We start from the raw sequence: 27557 nt of genomic DNA, 5'->3' as shown, positions 1-27557 counted from the left end.
ACCTGCCCTCCAGTCCAGGTAGAACACCTCTGCACTCTCTTCATTTGCTGAATAAAAGAAAGCTATGCATTGTTATAGCACCTTTCACAAACACTGAATGTCAAAAAGTGCTTTACAATCAATCACCATAAGACTAAAAGATACAGGAGCAGAATTAAGCCATCTGACCCATGATACAGCCCGATCATGGCTGATATGTTTCTTAACTCCATTCTCCTGCCTTCACCCCCTAACCCTTGATCCCCTTAACAATCAAAAACCTATCTGTCTCTGTCTTAAAGATATTCAATGACTTTGCTTCCACAGCCCTCTGCGACACTGGGTTCCACGATTCCCTCACCTTCTGGATGAAGAAATACCTTCTCATCTAAATTCTAAAAGATCATCCCTTCACTCTGAGACTGTGCCCTTGGGTCCTATTAACGGAAACATCTTCTCTACATCCAGTAGAGGACCTTCTGCAGTGTCGTCACTGTTATGAAGCAGTAAATGCAGTAACTAATCAAGACACAAGAAGCTCCTGTGAACTAAATTCTGATAAATGATTAGATAATTAGTTTTGGTGAAGTTGACTGAGGGATAAATATTATCCAGGACACAGGGGTGACCCCTTGTTCTTTTTTGAATTGAGCCTAGGGATCTTCGAGGTCCACCTCAGAGAGGTGACAGAACTTTACATCCAAAGTTAGCAATTCTGACAGCGCAGTGCTGCCTCAGTATTCCACTGGAGTTTCAGTATAAAGTATTGGCTTAAACCTCTAGAGTGGGAGTTTGAACTTACAACCTGCTCAGAGACGTAGGTGTCACCCACTGAGACATGTCTCAAACTAAACAGATCAACTGGGATGGATCAGATACATATATTTTTATCTGTATTATCCTGTGATTTAATTAATTTGCTCTATAAAAATGAAGCTATGTATTAATAATTAGACCCATGAAAGTCACAAAAAGTAAAAAGCATGATTAGAAGCTATTGTGGATGTTTTTTAAATATTTACCATAATCGTTGATTCCTGCTTCTGTTTTGTGATGAGCTCCAGTTCAAAAGTGCAGTTGGGATTTCTTTAAAAAGAAAGTTTCAATTTTCATATTTTAAAAATATTTACAGCAGTATTTCCAGACAGGAAGAAGTGCTTTGTGCAAGATTAAGATAATATTTGTAGCATGCTTTGGAATCTTTTAAGAAATTCATCGTCAGGATTTGGAAGAGAGAGTTATGTTTAACATTGTGTGATCGTGTATAACAGAATCAGCTGCTTGTTTTGGACATCTCCCTTTCCACAGCAAATACTGATGAACTACCAGGGAGAATTATAGAATGTATTGGTATTTGAAGGGGTTGGCTGACAACCAAGCAATTCTTCAGGTGTTCTCACTTTCATTCCATGTTGCGGCTGTACAGGACATTGGTTAGGCCACTCTTGGAATGCTGCATTTAATTGTTGTCTCTCTGCTGTAGGAAAGATGTTGTGAAACTTGAAAAGGTTTGGAAAAGATGTACTAGGTAGTTGCCAGGGTTGGAGCATTTGAGCTTTAGGGAGAGGATGAATAGGCTGGGGTTATTTTCCCTGGAGTGTTGGAGGCTGAGGGGTGACCTTAGAGAGGTTTAGAAATCGTGAAGGTCATGGATAAGGTAAATAGACAAAGTCTTTTCCCCAGGGGAGGGGAGTCCAAAACAAGAAGGCATAGGTTTAAGGTGAGAGGGGAAAGATTTAAAAGGGACCTAAAGGGCATTTTTTTCACACAGAAGATGATATGTACATGGAGTGAGCTGCCAGAGAAAGCGGTGGAGGGTGATACAATTACAGCATTTAAAAGGCATTTGGATGGGTATATGAATAGGAAGGGTTTAGAGGGATATGAGCCTAACGTTGGCTAATGAGACTAGACTGGTGTAGGATTCCTTTGCCCTCCCCATACATTCTGCCATTTCCACCACCTCCAGCATGATGCCACCATCAAATATAGCTCCCCCTCCTCATCCATGGTAAAACCATCCAGGATAACATATACTGGGATAGGGGAAGCCCAAAAAATCCATTTTCCAGGAACAGATCATGTCTGGTATTCCCAACTTCACATCTCCCGCCACATCATTACTGCCTGCTCAGGCCATTATTATAGAGGAGTTGGTGTTGTTAAGGAGACTTCTCAACTCAAAGTGAAGTTCCTGACAAGGTCTCAGTGAGTGCAGGCAAAATGATCAGACATAATAAACTGTGTGAACTTATTCCCTCATCTTCTAACAGGGTCAAACAAGTTCTGTTACATTCTGTTATAGAAAGCTGACATTTCCCTAGTACTCTTCTCATAGCCCCAGGAACGGCTGCTGTGTAGACTACTTCATCACGGCTCTCAAAACCTTCGATCTTTTCCTCTGACAATCATCATTCATCCATTAATCTCACTCTTCCCCTGAAGACAGTGAAGAGACTGAGGTGACCAGCCTCTGGTGAACCTTCGCATCTCATCCTAGACAGACAGCCACTTAACCACCACGGTTATCGCAGACTAACATAGAACATAGAAAGATACAGCGCAGTACAGGCCCTTCGGCCCTCGATGTTGCGCCGACCGAATCCTACCTAACCTACACTAGCCCAATAACTTCCAAATGCCTATCCAATGCCCGCTTAAATGACCATAAAGAAGGAGAGTTCACCACTGCTACTGGCAGGGCATTCCATGAACTCACAACCCGCTGTGTAAAGAATCTACCCCTGGCAGGTTACCGTCCACATACCGTCCACAGGCAGCACAACCTGCACAACATTCATTCCTGGTTGACAAGTGGCAAATACCACTGGCACTGTGTATGTGCCAAGCATTGACCAACTCAAACAAGAGAGAATCTCACCACTGCCCCTTGATATACAATGACATTACCGTCACTGAATCCCCTATCATTTGATGGAACAAATGGTCTCTTTTAGTGATGTTAATGTCTCTACAGCCATTGATTTCAATGGGGGGTGGGGGGGTGGGGGGGTGGTTACCATTGAATAGAAACTGAACTGGACCATTTATATATAAATGTAGTGTTTTGAAAATTGCTGGGTCCGCTAGGAACAGAGCAGTAAGTAATAAAGGATTCATGTTTAACAACTCATACAGTTTTAATTCTAATTGTTTTGGGCTCAATATATAACAGATTGTGTCCCAAGTACTTCTCTAAAATTAATGATGCTCCAAACAAAAACGTTGAAGACTGGGAATTCCGCAGTGGATAGCTCACATCCTGTCTCCGCAAAGCCTGTCCACCATCTGCAAGGCACAAGTGTGATGAAATATTCCCCACTTACCTGGATGGGTGCAGCTCCACAACACTTAAGAAGCTTGACACCATCTGGGACAAAGCAGCCTGCTTAATTGGCACCACATTCAAGACTCACTCCTTTCAGAACCAAGGCACAGGGGGAGCAATGTGTATCATCTACAAGATGTACTGCAATAACTCACACGTCATCTAAATCCATGACTTACTGCCTAGAAAGACAAGAGCTACAGACTTTTGGTAAAACCACCACCTATATATCCATCTCCAAGCACTTACCATTCTGGCTTGGAAATATATTGCTGTTGTTTTAGTGTCACTGGGTCAAAATGGCCGAAGGTCTGAATGCCCTACTCCTATCCTGATTTCTACATTTGCTAATCACAGATTGTCTACTCTACTTGCTGCCTTTCAGCAGGAACTGCACTTCAGACGTATCTCCACTAGACTGGTCTTCTGAGCAAATCCAGACTCACTGCAATGGGCTTGACCCTTAACTGCCTCCTGAAATGGCCATGTGAGCACCATCAAACTGCTCTGACAATGCACCAGAAAGAGTCCAACCATTTGTCTCCATGATTAGAAAATTGCCAAGTCTTATTGTCCACCACCACTTCAGTCTGACTGGATGGGCAATAAGATTTGGCAATGCACCCAGAGTGTGACACTGCATTTTTCTTCCAGTCAAGCTACTGTCTGGCATCACATTTCATAGTTTGACCCTTGGTCCATGGCCCTCAGTGCAGTGTAGGCAGGGGCCTGTGCAGCAGGCTTGGTGTGTTCAGGGTTTGGGTGGATGGTTACTGATCTGCTTTGTTGGTACCTTTTTACACCACAGATTTCCACATCTTCCAGTGTCGGCTAGCCACCTCCTGAGAATTAAGCTGCAATAAAGATAGGAAAGGGAAAAGGATAATATACAAAAAAAGAAAAAAATGGCAGACATGGGGGTGGGGGAGGTGGGGGAGCTTGGGTGAGAGCACCCTCTCTGGTGTACACACAAATATTTATTCTTCAACCAAAAGCTAATAGTAATCAGGTCATTACTAGTTTGTTGTTTGTGGAATCTTGCTGTGTACATGGTGGTTGCCACTACTGTGTGATGGGGACCACACATAAAACACACAATTTTAGCAGTAAAATGATTTGATGTGTCACATGATCATTAACAGTGCTACATAAATGCAGTTCTTTCTCCCAATTCGCAGCTTTGACTGTAACTGACCTGCACTTGCTGGGGGTGAAGGCAGCTACAGTCACTGCAGTGTGAGCTTCCTATGAGGTTAGCGCACAGATTCGGGGCTTTGACTGATTTTTGGAAGGAACTAGATAAATGCAAGCGCTTAGTTTAATATCTCTGAAAACGGGAATAGCATTCCGCCTTCCTAGTATTCTGCACAACCCTGTACATAGCAGAATTCACTTGATGATCCTTCACTGATACTGGGAACTCACTTGGGGGGCTAATTAGCTCATCACACTGCTGGCTTAGAAGAAAGCTGAACTTTGACCGTACAGCTAAACATCGTAGGTTTACTATTTATGTGATCTGAAATGTTGATAATGCTGAGGAGGTAAAGAGATAAAAACCTGTTTTGTTAACATACAAATAAGGAGCAGGATTAGGCCAGTTAACTCTGTTATTCTCTGCTGATCTGATTGGTCCATTGGACCTACCTCCTCAATATCCTGAGATACCCCACCCTCCAAGCCACTGATCAATCATCTACCTAGCTCTGCCTTAAAAAAATCAAGCATTTTGCTTCCATTGGCTCTGGAAATTCTAAAGACTCACATCTCTCTCTTGGAACAAAATTCCCCATATCTCTGTTTTAAATGAGTGACCTCTTGTTTTTAACTGTGCCCTCTAGTTTTAGATGTCAATTGAAGCCATGATGTGGAGGTGTTCGTATTGCACTGGGATGGACAAAGTCAGAAGTCACATCTCACCAGGTTATAATCCAAAGGGTGAATTTGAAATCACAAGCTTTTAGAGTACTGCTCCTTGATCAGCTAAAGTGGAGGGAAGTGCACGGGCACAGAAAATATAGGTGGAGTGGTAATGGCAAGATAATTTGAGGTAATTAAAATTGTCAACAGTTAAGTACAAAGACTGTGAGTGGAGTGTCGACAATCTGAATAACAAGTCGATTCTCGTTCTGGAGAGGAAAATATCCCTTCCATATTCACCTTGCCAATTCCTCTTCTGTTTCAATAAAGCTGTCTCATACACTTCTCAACGTTAGCAAAGTCGAGCTTGTCAAATCTTTCCTCATAAGGACAGTGTTCCCATTCCAGACATGAGTCAAATAAACCTTCTCTGAACTGCTTCCAATGCATTAACATCCTTCATTAAATAAGGAGACCAATTCTGTACTTACGTCGCCTCACTAATGCACTACATAACTGAAGCACAGCATCTGTACTTTTGTATTCAGTTCCCCTTGTGATAAAGAATAACATTCCCCTCACATTCCTCCTGTTTGTATTGACATGAGAGCTCAGTGCAGTTCCCAAAACACAGAGGAACAGCTTTCTCGGGACTGAGATAATCAGTAACATACAATACTATGTGAGAGGAGGGATTTATTAAACACACACACACAGCAGATGCCTGAACGTTTCAGAAGCAGCCTTATCTTTGGTGAGAGCCCACTGCAATCCTGTTCCTTACATCGTTAGTTTGCTAGAGGAGTGCACGGTGGGGAATGATGCCCGACAGAGCCTCTGTATCCACAGGCGACCCAGCTCATCCTGTTGCCGACAGTCACCGTTATTGCAAGATTCTGGTAATTATAACCTTGGCTGTTCAATGCTGTTTAAATGTCTGAGGGAGTGGGTTCAGAATGCCCTAGGCTTGGCAGACTGCTGCACTGTCACTATCAGCAGCTTGAGAAGTTTATCGCTGTACACTCGAGGGATCAGCAGGAAAATCCTCGAGGAATGCAGTGGCTTCGTACAATCAGAGCTATCACAGAGCACATTACTCCATTGATGAGTGAATCTCAATGGAAGGCGCTTTGAACACAGCAGCAACATCAGTGATAAAGATAATCTGTAATACTCATGGGGTTCTGGGCTGGTGATCCTGCAACACAGCAAGCCTCAACAAGCTGGTTTGTAGCAGAGAACTAACAGAAAACAAATCCATTTGTCTTCAGAGTGTAGCATTGGCTGCTTGCTCTGATTTCAGTGTCATTTATCTGACAATCAGATGCCCCTCACTCCACAATGTAGAAGCCTCATGTTATCATCAATACAGGGTAAGAACAATGACTGCAAATGCTGAAAACCAGATCCTGGATTAGTGGTGCTGGAAGAGCACAGCAGTTCAGGCAGCATTCGAGGAGCAGTAAAATCGACGTTTCAGGCAAAAGCCCTTCATCAGGAATAAAGGCAGAGAGCCTGAATGGTGGAGAGATAAGCTAAAGGAGGGTGGGGGTGGGGAGAAAGTAGCATAGAGTACAATAGGTGAGTGGGGGAGGGGATGAAGGTGATAGGTCGGGGGCGGGGGAAGGGTGGAGTGGACAGGTGGAAAAGAAGATAGGCAGGTAGGACAAGTCCGGACAAGTCATGGGGACAGTGCTGAGCTGGAAGTTTGGAACTAGGGTGAGGTGGGGGAAGGGGAAATGAGGAAACTGTTGAAGTCCTGGGGTTGAAGTGTTCCGAGGCGGAAGATGAGGCGTTCTTCCTCCAGGCGTCTGGTGGTGAGGGAGCGGCGGTGAAGGAGGCCCAGGGCCTCCATGTCCTCGGCAGAGTGGGAGGGGGAGTTGAAATGTTGGGCCACAGGGCTGTGTGGTTGATTGGTGCGGGTGTCCCAGAGATGTTCGCTAAAGTGCTCTGCTAGGAGGCGTCCAGTCTCCCCAATGTAGACGAGAGCGTATCGGGAGCAATGGATACAATAAATGATATTGGTGGATGTGCAGGTAAAACTTTGATGGATGTGGAAGGCTCCCCAGTCTCTCTGGGTTAATCCTCTCCTCATATCGGGAATTGTTAGAATTAGAAGGATTGTGGCAGCTTCTTCCACTTAGAGTGGTATCTGAAACCAAGTTCAGCTGACAGGTTGTCATCACGTTTCTTAAGAGATGTTAAAAACACACCAACTTGCATTCATGTAGCACCTACATTATTGGTAAACAGTGTTTCACAGACATGTGGTCAAGTGGAGATTGACAGCTGCAAATGCAGAGATGAGGACACAGGAATGTAGGAATTAGAAGGAAGAGTAGGCCATTCAACCCCCATGAGTCTGTTCTGTCCATTAATACGATCCTAGCTCATCTTCTACCTCAGTATAGTTTTCCTGCACTATCTCTGTGTCTCTTGATATCTTTAGTAGAGAAATCTATCTATCTCAGTCTTGAACAAAGTCAATTTTGGAACCTCCACAGACTCCTGGAGTAAAGAATTCCAAAGATTTACACCCCTACAGTGAAAAGAATTCCCCTTCACCCCAGTTTTAAGTTGCTGGTCACTTGTTCTGAAACTGTGTCCCCTAGTTGTCCCCTCCTAGTGGGGTGGCATGGTGGCTCAGTGGTTAGCTCTGCTGCCTCACAGCACCATGGTCCCAAGTTCAGTTCCAGCCTCTGGTGACTGTCTGTGTGGATTTTGCACATTCTCCCTGCATGGGTTTCCTCCTACAGCCTAAAGATGTGCAGGTCAGGTGAATTGGCCATGTTAAATTGCCCGTAGTGATAGGAGCATTAGTCAGCGAGCAGTGGGTTACTCTTCAGAGGGTTGGTGTGGGCTGAAGGGCCTGTTTCCATGCTGTAGAGAATCTAATCTAATGCACAGTTCTTTTGTTTTGGGATATTTTGAACTGTTTTCAACATAATTTGGGGAGGAGACAGTGTTGTACGCAAACACTGCCTTTAAGAGGGTTCACCTTTAAGGGCACCATAAGTATACAATATTGTAACTCCATCTGGTAGTCTACTTAGCACCCACAAGCTGCACACTCAGACACCAGTTGGATGCTGCAATGTTTTCTTGATAACTTATAATGTGTTTTACTGTTTTGAATAAACTAACACACAGAATTAATCAATTCCTGACAAATGATTGTTTATTAGACCACCATGACAGATAGAGAGAAATGATTTCTGTTGGTTTGGGAGTTTAAGGCAGGACATTTCTAAAAGAAAATACCATCACAACTTTTCAGGAGTGAATTATAAAAACCTTCCACGTACGAAATAGGGTTAAAATTTGAAACACCTCATCCACACCTCTATATTTACCAGCCATTTTTACACTGGGGCAAAGATTCAGATGTAGAGTTAAGTCACAGATCAGCCATAATCTCACTAAATGGTAATGGAACTCATTCAAAGAGACTGAATTGTCTCCTTCCGCTGCTGAGTTCCTGAGTGATTCCTGAAGCAAGTGTTGGAAGCAAGGGAAATGTTTTGCTTTTGGTTCTTAATTAACAAGGTTTTGTTAAAGAGAGAAAGCAGATGCATTTGAATAGTGCCTTTTGCAACCTCAGGAGTTACAAAGTGCTTTAAGGGGTAGACGTTTCAATTTTAACCACCACTGTAATGTCGGAATGCAGTGACCAATCTCAGCACAGTACAATTCATGGATTGCAGTGTTGGGTCTAGATTTTGTGCTCACGCCAGTGGGAGTGGATGAAGGGTGCAGCGTCTCCCAGGGGTGCATGTGCGACTTCTGAGCCACACCTTGTTCAGCCTGGCATAAATCAGTTACTTATTTCAATGCTGGAGCCTCCTCCCTTTTCCCTTTGAAGCTGCTGATTTTGCTGGTGCCAGTTGGACAGGCACTGGGAACCCTGAGTAACTCCGATGGGCAAGGAGAAACATTGGCCTGTTACGTCATGATGGGATAGTGCAGCCAAGTCCAGTCCAATCTCACTCTCAATGTCTGCCCGAGGCAATCTTTCAGGACAGTGAATCACTGGATATCCGTGACAATGAGCAACCCAGCTTGACATTTGTTCTTCCCATCAATTCTGCCCAGAATGTCAAGGCTAGGATCTTCCTTCCCTCCAGGTCTCAGGAGCATAGATATGGTCTTGTACTGGAGGGGGTCCCTGTATTATTGAAGTATAAAGATAGGGGGATAAAGCAAGATGACAACAGACAAACGGAGGTCTCCAAAGCATAATGAGAAATAAAATGGCCTTTAGGGTAGCAGATGTTGAGCAATACTATCAAGCCACTTGCTTAGCTACATGTCTCTGAACAGTCAGTGTTACAACTAGCGTTGCTTTGGATGTTCCTATTGCCAGTATGGACATGATTCATTATTGTGTAATGTTTTTATTCTTATATGGAGTGTTGGCTTCCCTGGCAAGGCCAATATTTGTTGCCCGTCCTTAATGGCCCTTAAGTGTCATTTCAATTAAGAATCAAACACATTTCTGGGAACAGATATAGGGCAGGCTAAGTAAGGACATCAGATTTACTTCCCTAAAGGACATTAGTTCTTTTGTGTGAAAACCATCAATCTTGCTTCATTTATTAACTAATTTCAATTCCGGCAGTGGCTATTGTTAGCCTGGGCCTCTGGATTACAAAGTCCAGTAGCAATACTGGACCACCATTGCCCCAATAACTATTACACTGACATAATGGTTGAAGAGGTGAATTAATCAGAATCAGAATCAGAATAACCTTTATTATCTGCTGCTTTGGAACGTCAATCCCTCAGATCTCATGGAGGTCAGATCTTCTCATGAGTCCACAACAAACCAATATCACTGCTTTAGGATGAATTGGAAAAATGTGAATAGAGGTAACAGAATAAAGTTTTACAACAGTCAGAGCATTCAGACTGTAGCAGGACTGTGCTCTAAATCCATTTTGGATGGTAGCACAATTTGATTGATAGTGTTATGACAAAATTGGGTGAGGTTTCCAAAATTGTTACAATTTCAGAAAGAATAATCCAAATCGTTGGGTTCTGAGGTGAAGATGAATGAATTGACTCCTTGGCATTATTCACCCACCTCCCCAGTGGTCACAACAGGATTAATTTGAAAACAGGGATCTTCCCTTGTGAATACCCCTCCCCCAGACCCAAGTGAAATTACATTTTAAAAGGATCCAATTTAATCAGGCTTTCTTTAATTAACAAAGAGTGAGTTTCTTAATTCCTAAATTTGAGAAGAGTTAATAACGTAACACCGACGCACAGACATAACCCAAAGCACATAACTATGGAGTGGAAATTAGAGGTGGGTCCAAAAAGGCAGAAGTGTAATAAAGCAGGTGTACGGATCAGTCTCTGAATTGTTTGTGAAGAGCAGATAGTTGAACATTTCTTCCAATGCAGTGAAGGATGTGTTAACATTGTGTTAACATTGATGGTGGAGCAATCGGCTTCACAATTGTTCATAATGCATGTTTGGTTGAGATTCTGTTGTTCTAATTCCTTTTGGCTATGATTGAATTCCAGCATTCAATATGGGAGAAAGTTCTTTGCTGCCCTGTTTCATTTTGGCTGGCTGCTAGCTAGCTGACTTACAACACTTAGAGTGAGAGAGAGTTTGTTTACCTGTAACACAGGAATGACTAGGGAATAGTACTTCAACCATAACCTTCAAAGCACGCTAACAATTGAACATAGGCTGGTCCACATGAGAATGTTCAGCCCTACTAACACATTCCAGTGGAGTTGATACATCTGTCCTTGTGTATTCTTCAAAGGGAAAAATGCAAAATGTGCCTGCAATTTGGGGCATAAACTATAGGGGGTAACTTGCTGTTGTTTGTCAGCTCCCTGTTATATTTGTAGTCACAAGAGGTCACTGTTCAGTCTGTTTTGGCTTGCCTCTTCCATCCCCCTCCCTTTTGAAGGACTGTTCGAAGTTCCCTTCACTTCTGTGACATTTTGGGGCTCTCTTTTCAGATAGCCACTTCCACAAATAATTTTTGGCTACATTAATGCATTTTCCAAAACACCCTTTGAAACTATGAGTTAAAAATATCCATCAGTACTTCAGGGATCCAATGCATGGCCACGGCAATAGAGTCTCTTTCTTTACATCTAGACTGAGTTCCTTTCCCAGAATGAGTTGTGACTGTTTCACTGTTGGCTGCTCTGCAATGTCACTTGTGATTAATTTATATCCTACTCTGCTGAAAGGATTTATTGGCTAAATGAAAGCTGCTGATAGCATGAAATAAATTGTGTCACTTGACTGGAGAGCTCACCCATTCCAAACATTGGGTTTAATTTCGGAATGTAGTCTTATTTTTCACATCAATATATACTGAGCGGAATAATGAGTCGCAAACAGATTTGATCATTCTCACATGATACTCTTCTTTATACTTTGTCATACATGTACTACAATGCTCAGAATAGCATTTACAACACAGTACCCCAGGTTGAATCCTGTAGTTCTCTTCCTGGGGTTTGATGGTATGGGGTGGGGGGAGACACTTATCAGGTGACGCGGAGGCTGGTGGAGACCCCATTGCCTTCCTGGCTGATGCAGTGTTCAGAACATCCACAGATGGCCTCCCATTTCCACCATTTACTGAGGCGTATAAGTGCTGAAAAATGTGTTGTTGGAAAAGCGCATCAGGTCAGGCAGCATCCAAGGAGCAGGAGAATCGATGTTTTGGGCATAAGCCCTTCTTCAGGAATCCTGAAGAAGGGCTTATGCCCGAAACGTCAATTCTCCTGATCCTTGGATGCTGCCTGATCTGCTGCGCTTTTCCAGCAACACATTTTTCAGCTCTGATCTCCAGCATCTGCAGTCCTCACTTTCTCCTAAGGCGTATAAGTGGGAATCAAGGGAAAACTTTCCACTGATTGGAGTCATATTTGACACATAGGAAGATGGTCATGGGTGTTAGAGTTCAGTCACCTCAGCTCCAGGATATGTCTGCAGCATTCCTCAGGATATTGTCCTAGGCCCAATCATCTTCAGCTGCTTCATCAATGAACTTCCCTCCATCATAAAATCAGAAGTGGGGATGATCGATAATGATTGCACAATGTTCAGTGTCATTTGTGACTCCTCAGATACTGAAGTGTTTTATGTTCAAATGCAGCAAGATCTGGAAATATCCAGGCTTGGGCTGACAATGGCAAGTGACATGCGTGCCAACAAGAAACAATTTAACCATTTTCCCTTGACATTCAATGGTGTTAATGTCACTGAATCCCTCAATATTAACACCATAGGGGTTGCTAACCAGAAACTCAACTGGACTCATCATATAAATACATTGGCTACAAGAGCAGGGGAGAGTCCGGAATACTGAGCGAGTAACACAATTCCTCCCGGGTGGAGGGATAGGGTCATTGATTTTGTTAGCGGGGTTGCTGCTGGCCTATCGAGTGGGTCAACTTACCGTCCTGTAAAAGGACGTTCCAGGACACTCACCTGTGCCAACAAGTGAGAATATCACCGCCCCCACAAGATTCTGCCCTCAACTTTAACAGGCTCTGCACATCCATCCTCAATGTACTGTTCATCAAAGTGATGAGAGATCATGACATAATCCATCTCTGATTTCCAGTCTTCTCCCTCCGCCTTTTCATTCACCTGATTCACGTTCATCCTGGAAATGTCACTTTACACATGAACAGTTAAGATTCCACATTGTTAACAGTCAAGTGCTGCCTACAGATGATGAAAAGGACACATTTTGTCAAAGGTTTTTGTCTCACACTCTTCAGGACAATTTGCAAGGATAACAATAAAGGGATAAAATCAACATTTCTACTGTATGGGAGGAGAGAGCTAATAGAGTAGCCTATGAATTCTGATTAGGCTAGAGGTGTTGTCGTGAGTGAAATATGCAGGGGAACAGGTAATGCAGGACCCATCAATTCTGAGGTACTGCCCCAGATTTGAGCCTGTTGCACACTCGAGGTTAGAGCATAAAGCCTGCTTTTACTCAACAGTTCAATGACTGTATAGTGCAACTATAAGGATGATAGAAAGTGAATCAGATGGGTTTTGGGTTTGCTCTGGGAGTTACGTTAAACCTGCATAAAACATTTGACTCGTCCTTATTGAAGAATTACATCCAGTTCTGAAGCCACATGGTGGGAGAGATATGAAGACATTACAGAAATTGCAGAAAAGGTTCATGAAAATGGCTCCCAGAATGCCATCTTCAGTTTCATGGATTACCTGGAGAAATTTGGACATTCCTTCATGGAAAAGGGGAAGTTTACGAGGAGATTTAATTGAGGTGCTCAAGATTTGGACAGAGTAGATGGTTCCCAATGGCAGAAGGATTGAGAGCAAGGGAGCACAGATTTGACAACCTTGGCACAAGAAGCGACATAAACATAAGGTGAAACATTTCCACACAGTGAGTGGCTGGGATCTGGAATGGTGGAGCCAGGGTCAATCTTGGTTTTTAAAACAGAATTGGATCATTATCTGAGAGGAAGAATGGGCAGGACCCCAGGGAGAAAGCAGGGATCATCACTATGTGAATTGTTATTAAAGAGCTGACACAAACACAATCGGCCAAATGGCCTCTTTCTGTGCTGTAACCATTCTGTGATTCTTTATTCCTATGGATGTAATTTGTCATCGTATATCTGCCTGAGGAGAGACGGTAGATCAGTGGTTGAAAAGACAAAAGCCAGATTATCAGCCAACTGCTTTTACAGCCTCATTCATCATCAATTGAAAGACAGAGTTGTGCATTGAGAAAATTGTTCAGCACTTTATGTTTTGGCCATATTTAGCCCTTAATTAATCCCACTTAAAACAGACTATCTGGTTATTTACCTGTGGTTGTTTGTAAGATCTGCGTATGTGTGTGTGTGTTTTAAGTTACTTGTTGGACATGGGTATCATTGACTGGACAGCATTTACTGCCCATCTTTAGCTACCCTTGAATGGAGTGACTTGCTAGGTCAGTTCAGAGAGCAGTTGAGAGTCAACACATTGCTGTGGGTCCAGAGTCAAGTGTAGGCCAGACAAGGTGAGGTTGGCAGATTTTCTTCCCTGAAGGACATTGGTGAACCAGATGGGGTTTTCTGCCTATCAATAATGGCTTAATGGTCATCAGTAGATTCTTAATTCCAGATTTTGTTTTGTCTATATTGGATCTATGGCAGGCTATGAACTTGGGTCCCAAGAACATTAGCTGAGTTTCAGGATTAATAGTCGAGCAATAATACCACTTTCCCCAATGTGAATTAACCATTGCATTCCCTCACTTATAATAACTTCACAAGCACTTGATTGACGGCTCTTATGATTCATTGAAAGTGCCTGACCATAGGACAGAAGATCCAGCTTCAAGTGCCACTTCCCCTCAGCCATGTATCATAATACACCAAGGTGAGGTGATTAAAAATGTCAATTGCTGATTGCTTAAGGGGATTGATTATATGCCAGTTTAGATATTAGGTTCAAATGCAGTTGGCTAAGTTATCTGAACCTTCAATACCTCAGTTGGTAGAATATCAGATTTTAAAATCAGATCTTAGGGTTCAATTTGATTAGAGTAGATTACTTACAGTGTGGAAACAGGCCCTTCGGCCCAACAAGTCCACACCGACCCACCGAAGCGCAACCCACCCATACCCCTACATTTACCCCTTACCTAACACTATGGGCAATTTAGCATGGCCAATTCACCTTACCTGCACATCTTTGGGCTGTGGGAGGAAACCGGAGCACCCAGAGGAAACCCACACAGACACAGGGAGAACGTGCAAACTCCACACAGTCTGTCGCCTGAGTCAGGAATTGAACCCGGGTCTCAGGTGCTGTGAGGCAGCAGTGCTAACCACTGTGCCACCGTGCCGCCCACACGGTGATGTGTAGCTATTAGTTAAAGGGGTCATGTGGCACAGTGGTAAGGTGGTGATAATGTCACTGGGCAATCAATCCAGCAAGACTAGCATATCGATTCAAATCCCATCTAAGCAGGTGGTGAAATCTGGATTCACAATATCTAAAATTAACAAGGCTGGCCTAATCTGGGTTACTAAGGAAATCTGCTGGTCTATATGTGACTCCAGATCCACAGCAATTTGGCTAACAACCTAACACTTAGGGATGGTCTGTCCCCATTTATGAACAAGTACTGTCTTCAGACTCAAGTTTCATTAGAATCATACAATCCTTACAATATGAAAGCAGGCCATTTGACCTTCCAAACAGCATCCACCCAAACCCGCTTTCCCTGGAACCCTGCATTACCCATGGCTAGCCTACCCAGCCTGCACATTCCTGAACACTATAGGCATTTTAACATGGCCAATCCACCTAACCTGCACATCTTTAGACTGCGGGAGGAAACCGCAGTACCCAGAGGAAACCCATGTAGACACGGGGAGAATATGCAAACTCCACACAGACATCGCCTGAGGGTGGAATTGAACCCAGGTCCCTGGAGGTGTGAGGCAGCAGTGCTGACTACTGTGTTATCCTTATTACTGTTAACACTGTTCATCACACATTAAGACTAAATACAGCAATACGTTGTATTCAGATCTAACCTTACTGTTATATTATTGAAAAACTATTCCACTGGTGGCATCATCTCATACTAGCTACTTCTCTCCACATGTTTCTGACACTCGCATGTCAGGCTGAGCCAAGACTCAGGCTTCAGCCAAGCTCTGTGTTTGTTTCTACCTAGTTTCTGAACTTTACCCAATCTGTGTTATTTATGCCCATTGAGGAGTAGGTCCAGGACATCATAAAAGCTTGCTCTTAAGCCTTTGAACAATGGTCTGCTTTCCAATACATTTTACTCTTTTAAATAAAGTAATTTGTGGGGTTAATCAATCCCTAGTTAATCAATCCTCGACGAGTGATTGATTATTTAGACCTCTGTCATTAACATACAGGAGGGAGCACTGTTCCCTATTGTATCTAGCCCAGTAGGTCCAAGAACCAAAAAAGGAAGAATATATTTATTAATGAAAATGAATCAAGTCTTTAATATACATGACTATTTATCAATTAATTTTCTATGATGTAACTTAAAGTAATAGAATAAAGAAATGCAGATGCTAGAAATCTGAGACAAACACAGAAATTGCTGGAGAAACTCAGCAGGTCTGGCTGCATCTGTGGAGAGAAAGTCGAGTTGAGGTTTTGAATTCAGTGACCCTTCTTCAGAAACTCAAAATAGTGTTTGATATGAAACAGCTTCTAAAGATTCCGGATTTCTGCAAAGCTGACCTGAACTATGATAGTGTCTGTAGTAAGCTGAGCAAACGGATAGAAGACTGCTCTCACCAAAATCATCTTGAGTGAACTAGCAGTAAACTTGACAAAAATGGCACTAAAGACTGATAAATACCCAGGCCAAGATGTTTTCCAGGTCAGGATTTAAAGCTGGGAGTACATTATAGGTGCCTCACCATGATCTTCCTAATTAGAGAATAGTTTCTTCAGATTATAACAATGTCACTCTATTTAAGAAAATTAAAGATAGAAACTAAGGAATTTTAATGTTTGTTGTCAGGAACTTACCAGAATCTATAAGTAAGGATAGAAGAACTGAACAGAATGAAATTTTCTCATCTGGATTCATGGATTTGTAAATAATTGGTCATGCCTGATGAAACAGTGAGGCTTGATTTATTTTGTGCATTTTGGAGTTTTAACATGGTGCTTCTGATTAATTGCATGCTGCACATCTCTGAGATTATTTTATTAAACATATAATTTACTGAAATGAAACTGATTGAACTTTTTTGAAAAAGGAACAGGGACAGCGGTATATTAATGATTATTTATACAAAATTCCATAAGGCATTTGATAAGTCATTCATAAGACACTGTGAGCTAGAATTAAAGCCTGATTCAGAACTTAGCTGAGTGGCAGCAGACATGGTATGGGAATAATGGGCAGCAAATCTAATCGACAGGATTTGACTAATGGTGTCCCACAGGGATCAGGTTTGAACTGTATTAAGTGAACATTTGAAGCCTTCCCTTCTAAAACAGGGATTGCTTTTTACGTCAAGTATAAAAATGAAGCTCCCTGTATAGGTGTCCACCATTTTGAATTGTCGTCTGAATCAGATGCAAAGAATTGGTGTGTAGCCTCCTGCAAATTTTCACAATGCAGCATCCAAGACCTGATTGATACCTTGTGCCCAGTTTTAAGACTGCAATCAGTAAAACGTGCACTTGTAGGTGAAGGAACATTGAGGCTGAATGGTGGGGTAAAAAGACTTGTCTCCAAATTTGCCAATGGCAAAGAAGAAACAAAAGAGGAGCAATATTGTAAACAGCATTGATGCAAGTGTAACATTACAAATTGATATTGTAGGGGGTAGGCCATTTAGGACTGAGATGCGGAGAAATGTCTTCACCCAGAGAGTGGTGAGCCTGTGGAATTCACTGTCACAGAAGGCAGTTGAGGCCAAAATATGGAATGTTTTCAAGAAGGAGTTAGATACAGTTGTTAGGCCTAAAGGGATCAAAAGGCATTCGGGAGAAAGCGGGAACAAGGTGCAGAGTTGGATGATCGTGTTGAATGTTAGAGCAGGCTTGGAGGGCTGAGCAACCTACTCTCATTTTCTATGGTTCAACAAAAGGCTACATGAATGGGTAATACTATAGAAAGCATAGATTTTCTTGTGGGCCATTGTCAGGTCATCTATTCTGGACCAAGAAAGGATGGAACAGGAGCCTTTCTAAATTGTGAAAAATCTAGAAACAGTGAACATCCAAAGACACTGGGCGTGTAGATGTACAGATCATTAATATGTCATAAACAGGGACAGGAGTAATCCAAAAGGCTAGTGAAATGCTGGCCCTTGTACGGAGAGGACTGGAATATCTAGTGGGTGATATTAAGGGTTACCTATGCAAAGTTCTGGTCAGAAAGCGCCCAGAGTAATGTGGATGATCCTGGACAGTATATCTTCAAAAGAATGTCTTGTTTGTACTGAAGAAACTAAGTGCCAGGGCGGCATGGTGGCTCAGAACACCAGTGACCCTGGTTCATTTCCAGCCTTGGATGACTGTCTGTGTGGAGTTTGCGCATTCTCCCAGTGTTTGTGTGGGTTTGTCCAAAGATGTGCAGGTTAGGTGAATCGGCCATGCTAAGTTGCCCATAACATTCAGGGATGTGTAGGTTAGGTGCATTAGTCAGGGGGAATATTGTATAGGGTAGGGGAATGGGTCTGGGTGGGTTACTCTTGGAAGGTTGGTGTGGATTTGTTGGGCTGAAGGGATTTAATGATGAAAGTATGGTGCAGACTTAGAAAAGTAATACCTGGAGTCGAATGGTTAAATTATGAGGAGCAGTCAAGCAAACTAGGATTGTGAGTCTATCAAGTATCAAGAGCGGGAGATACGGCAGACAAATGAATTGCTTTTACAAGTTGTGTCGAGGACGAGGGTATTGAAGATTACAGCTAGTTTCTGTGAGGTGACAATTCATTTTCAATCTGAAAATGATAGATTTTTATTAGCCAAAGGTCTTAGAAAAAATGGATAAAGTTGGATAGATGTTTCATGAGTGGCTTCCTCCTATTCCTGTCTCCTATCTCCCTCACAAGTAAATATAGAAAATCCAACAGGCTTTCTAAAATTACAGAAACAGCACATGTTGTCAGCAATTATCCAGAATGTGGTATTTTGTTAATGATCTTCACTGACACCCTGTCTTTAAAATCTGAAATTAATGATATTTTACTGATTTACTACATTAACAAGATCTATTTTTGTCACCAGTAACTCTTGTTGTTTCAAATTTATTTGCAAAATGTTTTCCTTCAGTAAACCTGCTAAAATAACAGGATGTTCTAAAGCTCCCGGTAAAATCCTGCCAAGATTATAATTGTAATTGTGATACTTACTTCAGAAAAAGCTTAATATGTAGCTAAGGGGGAAAAAAAATTGCACAAAAAATCTCCAGCAGTTCTTTTCATTCTCAGTTCTGAGGATGGATCACTCGACACGAAACATTAATTATATTTTATCTCCACAGATGCGACCAAACCTGCCGAGTTTCTCCAACAATTTTGTTAGGTTTCTGATTTCCATCATCCCCAATTCTTTGTTTTTATTAAATTATTTTCATTCTGTCTGTCTTATCTGAGTGAGATTAGACTAGATGATATTGTATGAGTGTTTTTGGAAAACAAAGGTGAACTGTTTTCCATGAGGAATGTGATTTGTGCACCGGAATCATCAATGCTCCTTGCTTCTTGGATAAAAAGGGAGTTTTAGTAGGAAAGGGTGGGATTGGGAGTGGACAGTGAAATGGGCAAAACTCTGAGCACGTTGGATCCAACCCATCATTATTGTTTGACTGAGATCAGGAGCTGGGGGGAGAGGGTTAAGAATTTTAAATATCTTAATGAAGCCAGGAGCGTTGGGTTTAACTGTGGGGCTGACTGGATCTTGGTGCAAAGCTAATTTCTTCATAGCACTGCTTGTGGGTCAAGATGAGGATGAGAGCTTCCATTATCAGAGCCTCTTCCCCACCTCCCCCAACCATACAACCCCTAATGGGGCAGCGAACCTGACACATTAGTGAGTTGGGAGCTAGTATCAGTGAGTTCAATGGTGATGGGAGAAGAGGACTTGGTATTGTGTTAGGATAGAGGGTATGGAGGTTACCTGAGGAGAGGCAAGTGTAGAGAGTGTTAGAATAAAGAGATCTGGAGGTAGAGAAACATGGACAAGGATTTCAGCAGCAGATCATCTGTAGTGATTATTTCTGGTCATGTAGGAATTGAAATAACTGCACAGAGGTTGGTATCTGGCCACCAAGTCACCCATTAGTTACACATGCACAATATTGACATTGGTCTAGCTTCCTCAGACTCAGCTATCAGAATGAACAGAACCTATGACACTCCTGCTGATAGCTGTCAGCCAGGGCTCTCTGCTTGGACAAGGTTAGCAGCCCCAATCAGGGAACTCATTCTATGAGGTCCATCTGGCTGACCTCATTACAATCACTACAGGACTCGTTCCTGATTATCCACAATTGGGCTCCATCTTGTTCAGAATTTCTCCACACTTAATTATCTTTTCAGCTATCCTCCTATTTTTCAACATTTTAGAATGCAATTAACTTTTTGTCAAACCTCAGCTATTAGTGGATGACTAGATAAGCTATTTCTCTCGATTTCCACAGATAATGCTCCATTAATGTGGGTACCATGGCAACTGAAATGCTACCAAGTTGAGATGAGAACTTAGGTCCATGACTATAATGTTAAGTCGAGTAATTAAATTGATTGCTAAAAACTAGAAACAGGTTTTAAAACATTGAACTAATCTTTCAACCATCACTTTTGCTTAATCATTACTTCATGCACTACCATAAATCTTCAGAAATGTAATAGTATTGTGTCCATTTTATTGGCAACATGGTGGCTGTTATGTGTGTGCTATCATTGCACGCTGGAGAGGTGATACCTATGATACAGCTAATTGCAGAAATAGAGAGGCCCAGAACTCAGCCTTAAACTCGATGTTTGCAAAAACAAGTAAAACCTACATGAGGTTCCTTTTTTAAAAAATTGTTTGCCCTTTTTGCAGCCTGTTCAACAGTATTCAGGACATGTAGTCCACATATCATCCAGGCAGCTGTCTTTAAATAGAAAACCTTGTATCAACATACATTCCCAGATATGGAGGTAGGGGACTCCCCCTCTCAACTCCACTGCAATTCATCATTGTTTACCTCATTGTCATAATCTTGTACATCTCCACCAAATCTCCCCACAATCCCCTTCATCCCAAGGAAAACAACCCCACTTTCTCTAAAGTAACCATGTCACTAAAATCCCTCATTGTCGGAATATCTGGTAAATCTTTGCATTCTGACAAGGATTTTCACATCCTCCAAAAGCACGGGGTCCATGACCAGCCACAATACTCTAGTTGCGGCCTAACCAGAACTTAATAAAATTTGAGCATAAGTTGCTTCGATTTGTACTCAATATCTGTATTTAGGAAGTTAAAAATCACACATCACCAGGTTATAATCTAGCAGATTTATTTGGAAGTACAAGCTTTCGGAGTTTTGCTCCTTCATCAGGATGACTACACATCTTTCAGTTCCTCTCCCAAATAGTCTTTCCCCCCAGCACTGCTCCCTACACTCTCCCAATCTCCCCCTTCTGATCATCCCCTCTCTAAACCAGCCATCCCTCCAACTCACAATCTTCCTTTCCCTCCCAATCCCCTCATTCCTGAGCTCCTTCCTCATTATTCCATCCCTTCCAATAAACTAGTCACTCTGATTTCTTTTACCTAGTTCAACGGTATTTTTAATTACATTTAATCCACTATGAAACATTACAAATCATACATCTGATCACTGTTTATCTAATTCACCCAGTATAACATTGTAACTGCCTGTGGAAATCAGTCACAGTGTGGTACAATATGGTATGAAAGCTTTAGAGATAATTAGTACCTTAAAGATGGGCAGAGGAAGGTACTATGATAAAAGCAAACAGAAGGTGGTCTATGTCTCAAAAATCAGCAGCACGGTGGCTCAGTGGTTAGCCCTGCTGCCTCACAGTGCCAGGGACCTGGGTTCAATTCCAGTCTCAGGTGACTGTGTGGAATTTGCATGTTCTCCCTGTGTCTGTGTGGGTTTCTTCCCACAATCCAATGATATGCAGGTTAAGTGAACTGACTGTGCTAAATTGTCCACAGTGTTCAGGGATGTGTGGATTAGGTGCGTTAGTCAGGGGTATATATAGGGAATGGGTCTGGTGGGTTACTCTTCGGAGGGTCAGTACAGATTGATTGGGCTGAAGGGTCTGTTTCCATAATGTAGGGATTCTATGATCAGGATTTTCTGAGAGGCGTGTGGGTGGGATAAAATTCCAAAACGTGGAGGGCACATTGGCTGAAAAATCATAGCAGCAAACACGACTAAATCTCTTACATTTATTTAAGATCACATTACAGGGAGATTTATCAAGACTTACAGAATACTCAACTTACATCATCAACTTTGGAATTCCTGCATTCTGATCGATTAGTTCCCAGCAGGAATTCTAAGTAGCTCGTGTTCTTGACCTGTCCATCCCAGGATTTAGAAAATGGTCCCTAATGGAACTGTGGACTGCATGGTGGCTCAGTGGTTAGCGCTGCTACCTCACAGTGCCAGGGACCTGGGTTCGATTTCAAACATGAGTGACTGTCCATATGGAGTTTGCACATTCTCCCTGAGTCTGCATGGGTTTCCTCTGGGTGCTCTGGTTTCTTCCCATGGTCTAAAGATTAGGTTAGGTTAGGTGGATTGGCCATGGGCAATGCAGGGCTACAAGGATAAGGTAGGGGAGTGGATCTGGGTGTAATGCTCTTCAGAGGGTCGGTGCAGACTAGATGGGCTGATTGCCTGCTTCCTCACTGTAGGGATTCTATGATTATATGTAGCAAGCAAAATAAGTGTTACATGCACTGGAGCAGGAGTAATCTTGAGTAGTGTGACTCGTTGCCACAGACATGAATCTGAAGGATATTGGTTCAAATAACAGAGATGGACGGGGAAAACTAACTCAGACAGGTGAACAAGAGGGTAGCTTTCAGACCCTTCAGCCTACACTGCTAATTCCATCAAACCATGATCTGTACATCTCATTCCCTTTTGTTGAACAGTACTTGATCAACTTCAGTCTTGAAAGTTCCACTTAACATTCAGAAACCACAGCCTTTGCAGAGAAAGAGATCTGAGCCCACATCGCATTTCTTCTGGAGTGTCATGTCTTTGCTGACACACTCATGGATAACATGGAGGTCAGCTCAAAATCTGCTTTCTTCCGTATGTCTGAGTGGTCAGGAGATGATGCTACTACTCTCCCAGCCTCCATGAAAAGTTACAGCAACATTTGTCTTAGCTTTTTTTCTAAATAAATGTCCACTGACAATGTGGTTGCTTAAGGCCACATTATAGGGAACTGTGTCCAGACTTGCGACATAATCAACTCACGTCATTAACATTGGAATTCCGGCATTCTGATCCATTGGTTCTCAGCAGAAATTCTGAGTAGCTCATGTTCTTGACCTGTCCTTCCCACAAGGATTTAGAAATGGTCCCTTATGAAACAACAGCTGACATGGTGGCTTGGTGATTAGTGCTTCTGTCTCACAGTACCCTGGGACCCAGGTTCAATTCCAGCCTTGAACGGTGTGGAATTTGTACATTCTCCCCATGTCTGTATGGATTTCCTCCCACAATCCAAAGATGTGCAGGATTGGTGAATTGGCTGTGCTAAATTGCCCATAGTGTTCAGGGATGGGTAGGTGCATTAGTCAGGGAAAATACTGTATAGGGTAAGGGAATGGTCTGGGTGAGTTACTCTTTGGAGTGTCAGTGTGGATTTATTGGGCCAAAGGGCCTGTTTGCACACTGTAGGGATTCTAATTTTATTGTGTCCAGGGATGTGCAGGCTGGGTGTGTTAGCCCATGGGAAACATGGGGTTACAGGGATAGGGGTGGGTCTGGATAGGGTGCTATTTGGAGGGTCGGTGTGGACTCAATGGGCCAAATAGCCTCTCCTTGCACTGTAGGTATTCTATGAAAATGCGGAAAATAGTTACCTGGAATCTGGAGCGAAGATTATTTTGACAGAGACTGTTTTATTTTCCTCCAGTATTAATTTAAGTCTCCATTTAGTCTATCTGACTCTGACTTGACACTCTGACTTTCTCCTGAACATGTTTCTGGTACATGTTGTAACTGTTGGTTTTTGACTAACCTCCTAACTACCCGATCAGATTCATTCGATTGACATTGTATTTACAAACGGTCAACATTGAAGCCCAGCTCTGTTTCTAGGCAGCAGCTAAAGTGGGACCTGGAGATTTAGTATTCAGAATAGCACAGCATGTCATAAGCTAGGATAAAAGTTATTTCTGATTCTGAAATTAAGAATATTCATGAGATGATCTTACTGCAAAAATCAAGGACCAATACTTATGTTCTGAGTAAATCTCACTCACTGACACAGAGGACACATGAGGCAAATGCAGTCAGTTCTCTCCTCCCTGTTATCCAACACACAAGAGATCACAACAGCTTTGCCCTACAGGAAAGCATCATCCGTCGGCCTCAACTCTTCCAGCACATCGTAATTGTACTATACAGAAGTTGACTTCGAAGCAAGTTAACATCGAGGGCCAAAGGGCCTGTACTGCGCTGTATTTTTCTATGTTCTATGTTCTATGTTCTATGCTCCTTTGTCCCATTCCACTGACCAGCCTTCCTCAGGGATTATTTGTTCAATGGATGCAACAAGGTAAATTCTGGATTAGTGGTGCTAGAAGAGCACAGCAGTTTAGGCAGCATCCAAAGTGCAGCGAAATCGATGTTTCGGGCCAAAGGTGCCTACTATGCTATGAATTAATGAGTAATCATAAAGCCGCAGAGATCTACAACACAGATGAAGGGCCTTTGGCCCATTACTTTTACACCAGTCAAAAGCAACCACCCAACTATTCTAATCCCATTTTCCAGCACTTGGACTATGGTCTTGGCTTCGCAAGTGCACACCTAAATACTTCTTAAATGTTACGAGGGTCTCTGCCTCTTACAGGCAATGAGTTCCAGGTTCCCACCACCCTCTGGGTGAAAAACCTTTTCTCACATCCCCAATAAACCTCCTGGCCTTTGTTTAAATCTATGCCCCTGGTCATAAATCCCTTCATCAAGGGGAAATATTTCTTCATGTCTATCCAATCTATGCCCCTCAGGTATGTTTCCACTCAGTCTCCTCTGCTCTAAGGAAAACAACCACAGTCTATCCAATCTCTCTTCATAGCTGAAACTCTCCCGCCCAGATAACATCCTGGTAAATCCCCTCTGCACCCTCTCCACTGCTATCACATTCCTTCTGGAATGTGGATTCCAGAATGGCACATAATACTTCACTAGATTGAAAAAGGAACTGAGTTTAGAGATATTTTGATGGTGTAGTGCATTTTTTTATTGCTTGAACCTTATTCTGTGCAGGATGCAACTGATCTTGGTCGATTCCATGAGCTCTAAGACTTCAATATTTGACTGTCTGCATCCGAACTCCAAGCTTTTCCCCAGTGTCGGAGCACCTTCTGTTAGCATGGGGCTTCCCAGTTGGAGCTGAAATAAGTAAACCATCTCATCGACAAACCCCACCCTGAATTCCTCACAGAATTTGGCTCGTCATCCCTGGAGAGTTCCCATGAAATGGCCACTAGTACACCAGGAATATGGGTATTCATAGTTGAGTATGACTTAGGCTTACCCCCTCACTCAAGTAGCAAGGAGAACTCACTTTGAAAACAAGTCTGGCCTCTTACCGACATTGTAAACAAATTCTGGCACGTTGTTGGGTGGATTACATTCCAGGTCCTGATTTCCTCTTATGTAATCCCCACATCTCCTTACAGTACTGCGTGACTGCGGTGTGATCAGCATGGCAGCAGTCCAATTATCATGCTCTGCCCTACAGATAGCATCTCAGTCTCAAAGCTTTCCAGTTTTTGTTATATCTTTAACAGTTGGGCACGGCTATAATATTCTGGCCTTGTATCCCTTTGAATGTGCATATTCTTTTTATCCCTAGCAGGAAGTGTTCTCAAACACAACCGAGCAACCTTCCCATCACCAAAATCACCGTGACTGCTGGATTTTGTGAACTATTAACTAACAACTATGCAGGCAATTAAATATTGACAAGCAAAGCCTGTTAAGGGGAGAGCAGGAAAGGACTAAATTGAAATGGAGTTGGATGGGGAAATAAAGCACTGTATCATCTGTGGGTGCCCACCTCTCTCTAAAGGCATTGAAAGCATTGATGGACATTGTGTGTTCTCTCTCCAAGGACACCCGGGTTACAACATAACAGTGGAAGAGGGGCAGGCAGTCGACAGAGATGCCCCCCCCTTCCACAGTCCACTGCCTGGACGTGTTTATAGCTAGCCTGGCCAGGCCCAGGAGCAGACCCATGAAGGGGTCCGCCGATCTGCCCACACCTCTCTGCATCGTGTGCCCAAAGATCAGAAGCATGGGGCTGAAGCGCAACCAAAAACACAACAAAGGATTTTTCAAATAACTAAAAAGGGAGTGCAATTGCCCACAACCAATGTATACATGGTCTGCAGACTCCACAGTGTAGCAAAATAAACAGTTGGTTTGGGAGCCTGTGACTCACTGCAAACTGCAGTTATAAGGGATTGCTGCGTGCAACACACTGCGCCTCAGGTCTCTGACAGAAAGAGGGAGGACTCCCACATCTCTATGCCTAGGTGCATCTGGACAGTAGTCGTAAGAGTCAAGGCAGATGGTGTGCAGCAGCACTGTGTACAAAAAATATCTCTGCACAAGACTCGAGTTAGCGTTGTACCCTTCAATCAATTTGCCGGTGTTTTGTTAATGATAATGATCACAATAATCACTCGTTGATGTCCGTCTGATTAACTCTGGGTTAGTTTATTTGAAACATTAAAACTCAGTATAAATCAAAAAGCAGACATTACTAAAGTCAACTGATTTCAATGTGGGTAGCTTGCAAGCGTACAGCAGGCTAACTGACTAGCAGGGTCACAACATTGTGTACACACATCCTTCCTAAAGTGCTCAGAACTGAAGGCAATACTCCATCATAACATCCTCCTCTTCCTAGCCACTTGAATTAAAGGCTAACAGATTCCAAAGTTTCAGTTACGACATGATACTGTTTCTGGGTAAATAACCACAGCCTTATGGTATGGTCTCAGTGTTCTCTATATGTTAACCCTATGTATCATGTACCATGGATGCTGTGTACTTGTTGGGACAAATTCTTTAAGTTTATTTACAATACAAATTATTTATTTTGCTAGAAGATCTCAGACTTGCATATGGTCTGGGTTCTGTGCCTACTGACAAGATAGAGCAATGATACAATAGCCACAAGCCATCTATTATTCTTATTACTGCTGTAGATAGTGAGGTGCATACCTTTATACTGGAATGACAATATCCTCATGCCTTTTAATTGTCTTAAAGGTGCTCTGCCTGTTTGGTCCGAGACATACATAAACAACTCTGTTGAAACCTGTTCACTAACTTTCAGTAATTTATTAATATAACCACCCAAATCCTTCCCCTTCTCCCCACTTGCTAGTCTCACATCATGAGGATAGTCCTCTCATTTGTTTATTTCCCCTTTACCCACAGCGGATGACCTCACACTTGGTCCACATTGAATTATATTTGCATCCGCAGTTCTTTTGGTTTTTAAATTCCATCAGCCTGTTTTTGGAAGCTCATTTAATTTTTGTTTAAAGGTAAAACACTGCAGATGCTGGAAATCTGAAACAAATGCAGGAAGTGTTGGAGAAACTCAGCAGGTCTGGCAA

At 42.6% G+C, this 27557-nt stretch overlaps 1 protein-coding gene across 2 annotated transcripts in view; it reads left to right on the top strand.

Annotated features, from left to right (window-relative positions):
- The first annotated feature begins 5912 nt into the window (after positions 1 to 5912).
- tmcc3 (transmembrane and coiled-coil domain family 3) overlaps positions 5913 to 27557 on the top strand; it is a 109863-nt gene continuing 88218 nt past the window's right edge. Inside the window, exon 1 of one of the 2 annotated variants that reach the window (XR_009645917.1) lies at positions 5913 to 6066. Coding sequence is in view for 1 of the 2 variants with exons in the window: in XM_060843036.1 (XP_060699019.1) it covers positions 5986 to 6066 (81 nt within the window). In the remaining variant the exon portion in view is untranslated. The remainder of the gene's footprint in view (positions 6067 to 27557) is intronic. The other variant, XM_060843036.1, reaches the window with a different exon arrangement.

This window comes from Hemiscyllium ocellatum, chromosome 23 (assembly GCF_020745735.1).
Source record: "Hemiscyllium ocellatum isolate sHemOce1 chromosome 23, sHemOce1.pat.X.cur, whole genome shotgun sequence".
NCBI classification, from domain to species: domain Eukaryota; kingdom Metazoa; phylum Chordata; class Chondrichthyes; order Orectolobiformes; family Hemiscylliidae; genus Hemiscyllium; species Hemiscyllium ocellatum.
The sequence above is the reverse complement of the archived record's forward strand: the minus strand, read 5'-3'. Positions and strand labels throughout refer to the sequence as shown.